Below are 11,013 nucleotides of genomic sequence, written 5' to 3' on the forward strand. Positions count from 1 at the left end.
AAGCGACTCTTAACATGAGTTTTGATTCACTAAAATATGGCAACCAAACTTGACATACCAACGCTTGATGGGTTCAACCGAGCAATGCTCCAATAACCTTCATGGTGATTTTTATCTTCACCTTCATGGTGATTCTCTTTTATTTTAATGGTTACGTGATCTTGATTATATGTTTGTTCAAGTACATCTCCGGATTCAGATTACTCTCTATTCTCCGGTCAATAAATTTGCAGATTACTCCTATACCATTGGAGCATCAGTTCTTTAGGAAGAAGATTTATCAAATGGTCCATGAATATTGTGAAGACCATCTTCTCTCCGATTCAATCAGTTCTTGCATTCTTGTATTAGGTCAATTTTTGGAATTCGTTCTCTTTTCCTTATCGGAATTTTCAATCATGTACCGCTACAAGCTTGTTGTTTCTTTTTTACTTTTTGAATTTGATGTACTTGAGATTTATGTAATCTTGATTTCCATTAATGAAGATTGAATTACCAAAAAAAAAAAGCAGCCTGAAATAGAAACAGTCAATAAATTTTATGCGTCCATTTTCAGCTCTAAGGTTTGTATTAATTATCCCACATCTATTTGTTGCACCATTGGTGATCCTGGAGAATTAATGCAGAAAGAGGAGAGAGTAGACAGTTTACTACCGATCTTGCTACAGCCGGGACAACAGGAGCTTGTCCAATTTTGGGACACGACGTGGCATAATCTTAATGGTGAAAGAGAGAATGACTCTAGCATTGAGATTGATAGTGGGGTAAAGACGAAAATGATGAAAGATCTGGATTAATTGTCCTGTGTCTCGACTATGTTAGTTATCCAAGTTATAGAGTTTTCCGTCTATTCTGGTCTGAAACTGTCGGTAATTAGTTTTTCATGTTTCCAAGGAACTCTACACTGGTCTTTGCAGGCTCTTGTTTCAAGCTAACTGTTCGTGTTTAACCTAGAGTCTACACGTCTATCGTCTGGTCTTTTTTGTTTTCCAACTTGAGAAGTTTGACTCAGTTTACGAATCTCTCTCAAATTATATTTGCACTATATAAATACAAAAATTCTATTCGGGCCGTGCATTTGGACAACGCAAAAACATCATACTCACAGTCCAACACAAAAGCGGGACTCCCTATTTGCTTCCGTGGTGGGGCCCAACATTTGTTCTCTCTACACGGTTTTTGGCTGGTTTAAAACGGCGGTTCATACAGAACCACTGATATAAATATCCAAGTAACATACATTTTTCTAGCCTAAGACATGTGCTAGCATTGGTTATTATCTTGTAAGCAAGTACGTTAATATAAAACATACAAAAAATGATTTGAGGAGAACAAAATGAACTAGCCATATTTATTAAGAAACTGTCAAATATTCAAAACCAAAGAAGAAAACAAAAATCAAATATTCAAAATTGATAAATAATACATGTCATTCATGAAAAAGTCGCACTAATAAGGTCTAGCTCCTTTGTAATTACCAGGGGGATAATACTCGCAAGTAACGAAGTTATCCCCATCATGACATCTAAACCGATAACAACCAACACGGATGCTATTTTTCCAAACAACTTGTTTGTAATCAGAACAATCATGACCGGAAGTGCAAGTGTTATTATCACGGTGATACCAGATCTTCTGAGAAACCCAAGCTTCAACAGCAGCTTTACCTGTCACATTTGTTCCCTTGTAAAGACTTTCGCCGAAACCGTAACGATTTGAGTAATTCAAGTCGCAGCCTTTGCGTTTTATATCCCCTGAGTAAATCCTAGCATATTTTGCCAAAATGTCGTTCCATACAAGTGGTGGTACTCCCACATCTGCTCTTGCTGAATTATGGCTTAGCAAGATCTCCTTTTCGAAATCAGTGAACGTTCTTTCTGCTTGACAGATTTCTACGAAGAAGATAAGTGACACAAAAAAGAAGATGGTTTGGAGTGATGAAGCCATGTTCATTAAGAAAAAACACTAGGTTCTTATGGCTCTAGCTAGAGTTAGAGCTATATTTATAGACCTCGTAAAATATATTTTTGGTCTCAAGCCAGATTAACTCCAATGAATTTGCATGTGAGCAAGGCCATACTTGGGGGGTTCATGGCTCAGTTAATTAAAAGCTTGCATGTTGTGTATGTGTTAATAATGTTAGATTCCATTTGCTAGATCTACGGTAATGACCTAGTTTATACTAATGTTAGGCCTGATGAAGAGGAAAAGAGTTCTGACATTCTTGAAAACTTAAAATCGGTGCTTCTATTTCACATAGATCATCAATTTGTATCATTAGATTATTATTAAATATTAATTTAGTCGATGAAGTCGGTCACAGTCAGGATTATGTCTCTTACACTGAGCTAACCCAATAAACATTGCCATTATGAATTACGACTGTGAACGCGCCCCAAAATTTGACCCGTGATGTAAATTCTTTTGGTAGTGCAAAATTTGTTACCAAGGCCGTTCTTCAAAAAAATTTGTCCGGAAGTGAACTAATATTTTGTTGCCCCTATGCAATGTCACTCAGGAAATTTTCTTAGGTAGAGCTAGATTGCCATTAATCTGCGAGGCATTCGGAGGCCGCGGCGAATATTTTTGAGCGAATGGTGTTAGTGCGTAGTTCTGATTTACAGTTAGAGTACTATAAATATAAACACCTAAAAGTTAAAATGAAAAAATCAATAAAATCTATAGTTTACAGAAATAGGATGGTTGAAGTAGTAAAAAAAATAATCTTTTGTTATTAAATAAAAGGTCTTCTAAGTTCTGATGATGAGTACAGTTAGATTAGCAAATCGTGGTCCGGAGTGAGGCAGAAAAAGGAGGAGGCACGAGAAGACAATAGAAAGGTATGGAAACAAAAACATTTTTAAAGTTAAAACTATTTACATAATTCGTTTTCATCCCTTCGTATGTATATAAACAATAATCCAGTCCATTTTTTTTACTTTCTAATGAAAACCCCACATGAGAACATGACTTTTTTTTTTGCCCCTGGGCCTTTGTTGCCTGCAAGTGGGGCTTTTCCTGCTTGCATGTTAGGCCTGGCCTTGTTTGTTACGAAGGTGTGGAAAGTTGGGAAGGTGTGGGAAAAACCGAATAGAAACTGGATATGAGTTATTTGGAAAAGAGCATAGTTGTTTTTAAGATTTAGGTCAGAGTTAATCTCTTTATTTATAAATTTGAAAACTTTAATTCCACCCATTTTCTTTTTCTCAAATTCATTTATTTGCTTCCTGTGGATACAAAATATCACGTCGCCACGTGGAACAATTTGAGAACACAAATACTCCGTAGAAAAATTTGCAGCGAGTGTGGAATAAGAATTGGACACATGCGAAGCGTTCGAGTTAATTCAACGACCATATATGGAAGAGTAGTTGGGCACTAAAGAGGCGAGTAGAGTGGTCAGGCAAGTACTGATACTGACAGACATAGTGACGAGACGAAAAGCTAGTTGGGAAAGATAGATCGGAGCTGCGGAAGTCAATAAAACTACAGTATTGGCGAGGGAATAATTGACGAAGATAAATTACTATGCAAGAAAACGGGGTACCAAAATGTCGTCGGGGTTTTCAGCGAAGTAAAGGACTTTATTAGCTGTCATCCACTATGTAAATGCCTATATAAAAAATGAGAGACCAGTGAAGGGGGGTGAAGTTTCCAGGGTTCTTGAGATATTTGTAAGAAAGAGTTTTATTGAGTGTGTTGTGTTGCTGAGATTGTTTGCTTATAATATTACATTAATCTTATCAATAACATCGTCTCATTGAATTGAAGGCTTAGTGTTCATCATGGCATAATTTGTTTGTGTACTCTCTTATGTTGTGGTTTAGTTAGTGTGTTTTGAGATTATATTTTGGGTCTACGGTGGAGTTTCCTGCGATTACACTCCTAATAACAACATTAATCGAAATCAATGATGCAATAACTCAAATCAACGAGGGGTCCAACTTTTATCTCGATGCTCAGTAGTTGCCCCGGTTGCTTTAAATGGGGTTCCCAACTTAATTTATCAAGTGACATGTACTCAGCATCATGGCCATGTATGTTGCGCTAAAATCCACGGATCTAAACAATAGTATTCTAAATATGCCAACACAAACTATTAATATAAGACAAGAATTTAAGGAGGTAGAATCCTCACGAAAAACAATAGATTTTATATATTATTCTATGGAAGAAAACATATAAATCCCAAGAAAGACGAAAAAGTTTTTTTTTTTTTTTTTTGTGAATTTTTAGGTTCTCTATTTGGTTATTTATATAGGTAGACTACTTGGCCTATAAGAATCTGGTTCCCTAACTTGTCTACAAAGAACCTAAGACCTAGTTCCCGAGTCCCTAGAGTTTAGGCATAGGTAAACACATTTGGGTGTATCCCAAAATTTTGACCGACTTAGTTTGCTTATCCTAAACCTAAGCTAACCGACTCAAATACCGACTTAACCTACCATTATCCACCTCGGATCATGTGATTATGCATGAGACGATCAATAAAAAAAATCACCTTCGTTTTCCAATATCAACTGCACCAAAGGCTGCCTACGTATCCTCTGCAAGGAATCAAACCGACCATAGTTCACTTAATGGCCTTGTTAGAAGGCCTCCACAAGGTTCATAAGAACGTTTATCCAGAATAGTCACCAGACTGGAAGAATGTGAATCAAGTTCGAACACTGATGAAACTTGACCCCAGATACTAATTTCGTCATCATATCAGATGGATTGTCTATCGATCATCACAAGTAGAATGTCTTATTCTTCAAGAATTTTTCTAACAAAGTGAAATCAAACATTTATATGCTTAGTTCCGGCTTCTTATCCAAGTAAATTTCACAAAGACTATCACATTGCACATTTAGCTACTTCTGCTTGACACCCAAGTCATCTAGCATACTCTGTAACCATATAGCCTCTTTAAATGCATGTATCACTGTCGTATACTCCGCTTCAGTAATTGAGAGAGCCACAATAGACTGCAAAATCGATCCCAACTAACTGGTGCTCCTCCCAAGGTAAATGCATACCTTATAGCTGAACGCCTCTTGTCCTACTCACCGCATAATCAGAATCCACATAACCAACACATAGCTGATTATTCTCATCTTCCTTCACGAACTCCAAGCCGACATCAACTGTATACCTCAAAATCCATTCCATAGCTTGCCAATGTCCTTTACCAGGATTACGCATATAACGTATGATCATGATTACTGCATGTGAAATGTCTGGCCTCGTGCATATCATCGCATACATCAAGCTACCAACAACACTAGCATGTGAGACTTGGGCCATATACTAACACTCTTCTTCGGTAGTAGGAGACATATTAAAATTCAACTTAAAGTGAGGAGCAAAGGGAATAATTACATAGTTCCTTCCTGGTCACCAAATTTTAATAATACTTTCTTTAAATATGCCTTCTAAGACAAACAAACTTTACCTTTCTCTCAGTGATGTTGAATATCTATGCCAAGAATCTTCTTACCTTTTCCCAGATCTTTCATCTCAAACTCAGTTGAGAACTTACGCTTTAAATTCTCGATCTCTTTCTTGTTATTTGATGTTATCAACATATCATCGACATATGAAATAAAAATATATGAAAAAACAGCTTCTTGAAGTATACACAATAATCATAATGATTTCTTGTGTATGTTTGTCCAATCATAAAGTGACCGAATCACTTATACCACTGCCTTGGAGACTGTTTCATCCCATACAACAATTTTTTTCATCTTCCATAGATGATCTTCTTTTCCAGCAACCTTGAACCCGCTCGGCTGAGTCATATAGATATTTTATTCTAGATCACCATGCAAGAACGTTGTCTTGACATCTAGATGAACTAGGTCTAAATAATATTGTGCTACCAAGGCCAACAGAATTCATATTGATGAGTGTTTCACAACTGGAGAGAATACCTCATTATAGTCAATCCCTTCTATTTGAGCACAAACTTTCACAACTAACCTTGCCTTGTAGCATACTTGATTAACTTGAGATCCTTCTTTCTTAGCATATACTCATTTGCAGCTAATAGCCTTCTTACCGTTCGCAAGCTTTGTAAGAACCCATGTGCCATTCTTGTGAAGAGACTCCATCTCATCTTGTACCGCAAATTCCTATTTTTCATGCTCTACACTATGTACAACTTCAAAATATGTATTAGGAATACCTTCTTCAACAACTGGTAATGCATAAGTACAAAATCGTCTATCCAACCAGGTTTCCTGGCTTGTCTTCTCGGTTTGCTGGTCACAATGGTCTCAGTGACTATAAATTTTGTATCTTCTACTGCTTCGTGTTCCTCTTCATTTACAATTCCACTATCATTTGGAACTTCAGTAGTTACCTTCCTTGTAGACGCCACACCGTCAGAAGTTTTTTTTAACAGATACAGACTTATCTAGAAGTGATGGAGCTCCATCAATCTCCACCTGCCTCAAAGGAACTATCTTGATCTTCTCTATTGTATTCCAATTTTTGAACCATTTCATTCCTTCTCCATACCCATAAATATCCCTTTAATTAACTGCACGATTATCAAGCTTGTTTTCATTATCATGATACCAAGCAGGTAACCAAATATATGAATTGAGTCATAGTCATAAGTTGGTTTACCATACCACTTCTTTATTGGAGTTTTACCTTCCATCGCAGTTGATGGTAGCCTATTAATGAGGCACTGCCTAAACCCAAAACACTTTACCTAATCCTGCATTAGATAACATACATCGTACCTTCTCCAACAAAGTACGATTTATACGCTCATCCACGTCCATTTTGTTAAGGTGTCTTCTTAACTATCAAGTGCCTATGTACACCCTCATCCTGACCTACTTGCAATAATCAATCACTTTTGTACTCACAACCATTTTCTGAACGTAGTACCTTGATGTTTCTGCCAATTTGAGTCTTAGTTTCCTTCTTCCACTTCACAAAGATTTCTAGGACATCACATTTATGTTTTATGGTATAAACTCATACGTACCAAGAGTAATCATCAATAAACGACACGAACCAACATTTTTCTCCCAATGATGCATTCTTGGAGGAACCCCAAATACCTGAGTGACAATCGTGGTCTCTATATTTGCAGTCTCGGTGTGTTCCGAAATAGACACGTATACCATCACTGTACTCCTAGTTAATTGGTACAAGTTGTGTTGTCGTGTTCCCTTCATGATTACCAGCGATCCAAACATTACATTTAGGACGCTATTATTTTCTGATAGTTTTTAGCCTTTAGCTTCTAAAGTTCCGAGCGAAACCAGATTCTTCTTCACAGCAGGTACATACCTTACTTCCTTTATCTCCCGAACCATGCCATCATCCATCTTGATTCGAATACTACCAATCCCAATCATTGTACATGTATGATTATTCCCCATACATACTTCTCCATAAAACTCCTCGAAGCTTGAGAACCAGTCCCGATGAGGACATATATCATAAGTATCACCAGAATCTAGTACCTATGTACCGTCAGTTACAATACAAGCTAATGGTGTCACAATCAGTGAGAAATCTGAATCCTCATCCAAATCTTCACTTGCCTTAGCAATATTGACATCAGTCTTGTTGGTATGTTTTTCTCGATATTTACGCTTGGTACAATCCTTGCCAACTGTCCAAAGTCGTGACACCACACACTCATCCTTCTACAGACGCGCTCTTGACTTCGAATACCTTATACTTTTTCCACTTTTACCAAATTTATTCTTCTTGTCTGTAGAACGACCTCTTGCAACAAGTACATCTCCATAAGATTCGTTTGCAAGATTTTCATGATCCATCTTCTTGAACTCTTCACTTAATTAGCAATGTTGTAGTGACTCTTCATATGTCAACTTCGTCTTGCCGTGCATTAATGCTTTAATCAAGTGCTCATACCCGTCAGAAGGAGAATTCATCAGACATAACGCCTGCTCCTCGTCGTTAATCGCCTCTTCATCGTTAATCAAGTCATCAAGAAGTTTATTAAATGAATCTAGGTGCTCTGTCAGAGTTGCACCCTTCTTCATGTTACAGCGATACAAATTTCTCTTAAGATGTATCTTATCCGCCACGTTCTTCACCAAGTATTCTTTTTCTAGCTTTTCCAAAGCTCCTTAGATGAAGTCAAGTGCTGATAATTAACTCTTACTGTCATTGCTAAGCACCCACGAATAGAACAAAGAAATAATAATTTATTCTGCTTGTTCCACTGTTTGCCAGTCATCTCGTCTGTCCGACCTTCTAAAGCTTCATCTAGGTCAAAATGAACAAGCGCATCCATATATCTGTTCTCCATAAACCAAAATTATTAGTTCTGATGAACTTTTCAACCTTCAGTTGTGATCTATGAGAATGAAGTATTTCTTATTTTGTTTTTTTATCTTTATTTGACGGATTCGGTATATCCACCAACACGTCCTTTTCAACCATTATTTATTAAATGATTAATCACAAAAAGGATTTAAAAAAAAACTAACTTCCGAGATCAAAATTACCTCAAATAACTTCAGAAAAAATACCCCCGCTGTAATATTATGAATACGCAAAATTCCAAGAACATAACTTGAACTCTTGATTCCAATTATTACGCTAAAACTCGCGGGAAACGATTTTTACAATTAGGACCCAAGTATTGACATGTGCTTTATAATTTACCCCGACTCATAATTTGGTTAAAGATCTGAAATTTATTTCTTGACCCAAAATTAATCACCTTAAATTAAAATTTGAATTTTGACAAGAAATATGCCACAATCAGAATCACACCTTCTACACCTTTCACACCCACAATTTCCAAGAAGTAACTCAACCGTATATTAATCATGCCGTACTTACCATTGAAAAGACGAGGGTACCCAAATATACCTCAATCTAAAACTTTTCCACCTATAAGTTCTTTCTTCCGAAAGTGATTGTCCATGGACTGAGTCGAGACAATACAACTAATCGGTATCACACTTAGAGTGATCGTCTATGGATACGAGATCGAGATAATATAATCAACGAAGTGTGTTTACTTGATATTAGGTTCGGACTTAACCAAACTCTAAGGGATAGCTTATTAAATAAATAGGAATTAACATTTGTGTATTTTACTTCTAATTATAATAAACAATTATAATTGCGGAAATATAAAAGTAAAATACATGGCAAGATTTTGTTAACGAGGAAACCGCAAATGCAGAAAAACCCGGGACCTAGTCCAGATTGAATACTCTCAGAATTAAGCCGCTATAGAAAATCTAAACCAACTTCGTATAGTTGAGACCAAGCAACTAACCCTATATTTCACTTAGTTTCCTCAGTATCCCTGCGCCTCCAACTTCCAATAAGTCACGCACTTGGAACAATTCCTTTGGTTCGTATTCCAAACAGTAAAGGAACAACAAATCTGTTCGGTAACAACTCTTTTCAACCAAGTGATATGAGTCTGACAAATGCTCTCTCGTTTATCACATAAACACCTTTGTCGGGTCCTTAGATCTCTTTCTTACCAATCACCACAGTGATTGTAAGACTTAAGCAATCAACACTTTTAATCACAAAGAAGTGTGTTGATGCTGATCTACACAACTATCTAATCAACGATTATCATAAAGATAAATCGGATTATAGTCGGATCCCTTTACAGTCGAAACAAGTATTGTGCACACCAAATATTATGAACCCAAAAAGTTTTCTTGTATTCAAATATTCTTTGATCTTCAAAATACCTGCACACAATCAACTTGAATCTCTTGTGATTAGTCACACACAGAACGAAGTCTGTTAACGTTGGATTATCACAAGACGTCTTTAGATCTACAAACATTTCTAAAGATCCCCGTCTAAACTTCGATCTAGTTTGAGTGAATCTTATATAAGAATAGAAGATTCTCAAGAATAAACAAACTAGGTGCAATCAAATTTCAACCACCGTTAGTCAATCAAATCAATCGAAAACTAATAATAAACCGCAATTATCTAGTTCCCCACTAACGATACTAATATAGCTTCTCAATCCCAAAGAAGTCTTTAAAACGAGCGGCCGTAAGCGATTTCTCCTAATTAGGGTACTCTCGAATCCAATAGGCGGCTCCACCAGTAACAACACAACTGAGGTAGTTTTGCTGGCTCTGAGGATTAGTTTGCAAGAGAAGCAAACTTCAGTATTTATAGACAAGGAATTTTGGACACCAAGGAATTTCCAAAACCGAATATTCTCAAAGATATGCAATAAATACATAATCGGATTTCATAATTCCTGGAAATGCTTTGTCCAACTATTGACCGAAATTCACTTAGAAAAATCTATAATCAGTAAATACACATTACTAATTATTACTTTTCAAAGATATGTTATTTAATTTTTGGATATTAAATACCATATAAAACCAAGAAATCTTTAATAAAAAAGATTCTCAATTAATTTCGATCCCGGGATTCTCCTTAGCTATCAAGGAATATCTTTGAACAATTAATGATAAGAGTTACAACTCGTGTTCAAAGAATGACGACATCCCTACTTTGTAAGTCCTCTTTCATACTTACAATCTCGAAAACGAAAGCATTTGACTTCCAAGAACCATGTGATTGATTATCACATCAAATCACCAATCATGGGTATCACGGTTCTACCAAAACAAGTTTCGGTTCTACCTCCATGTGAGTACTGGGCATAGTCACACTAGTTACAAAAATTCGGTTGACTAGGTACTAGGATCGGTTCCCCACATTTAATGGTAACTACATGTAATTTGGTGCACATGTGCATAGGATCGGTTCCCCTCACTACTAAGAACTTGTTACACATGTTCATAAGATTGGTTCCCCTCATACTAATAACTTGTGGCACTTCTTACAACGATCGATTCCCCTCTTGAAAATTTACATGCACCTCTTATTAGGATTGGTTCCCATTTCACTAATAAAAGTTACTATTTGAAAGGCATCGACCGTACCATCTTGAGTGATTACTTAAGATCGGTTTTACTAATAAAAGTTATACCAATAACTTAAGTCAGGCATCCATGAATAGTT

General features: G+C 36.5%; 1 protein-coding gene across 1 annotated transcript; it reads right to left on the reverse strand.

Moving 5' to 3' along the window:
- Positions 1 to 1,449: 1,449 nt before the first annotated feature.
- On the reverse strand, positions 1,450 to 1,947 carry LOC113360627 (pathogenesis-related protein 1A-like). The gene has a single exon (XM_026604118.1). It carries the CDS (start codon positions 1,945 to 1,947, stop codon positions 1,450 to 1,452), a length of 498 nt encoding a protein of 165 aa, XP_026459903.1.
- Between the last annotated feature and the right edge of the window lie 9,066 nt (positions 1,948 to 11,013).

Source organism: Papaver somniferum, chromosome 3 (genome assembly GCF_003573695.1).
Source record: "Papaver somniferum cultivar HN1 chromosome 3, ASM357369v1, whole genome shotgun sequence".
Classification (NCBI taxonomy): Eukaryota; Viridiplantae; Streptophyta; class Magnoliopsida; order Ranunculales; family Papaveraceae; genus Papaver; species Papaver somniferum.

Coding starts and splice junctions, on each gene's coding strand:
- LOC113360627 (XM_026604118.1), bottom strand. CDS start 1,947: ATGGCTTCATCACTCCAAACCATCTTCTTTTTTGTGTCACTTATCTTC.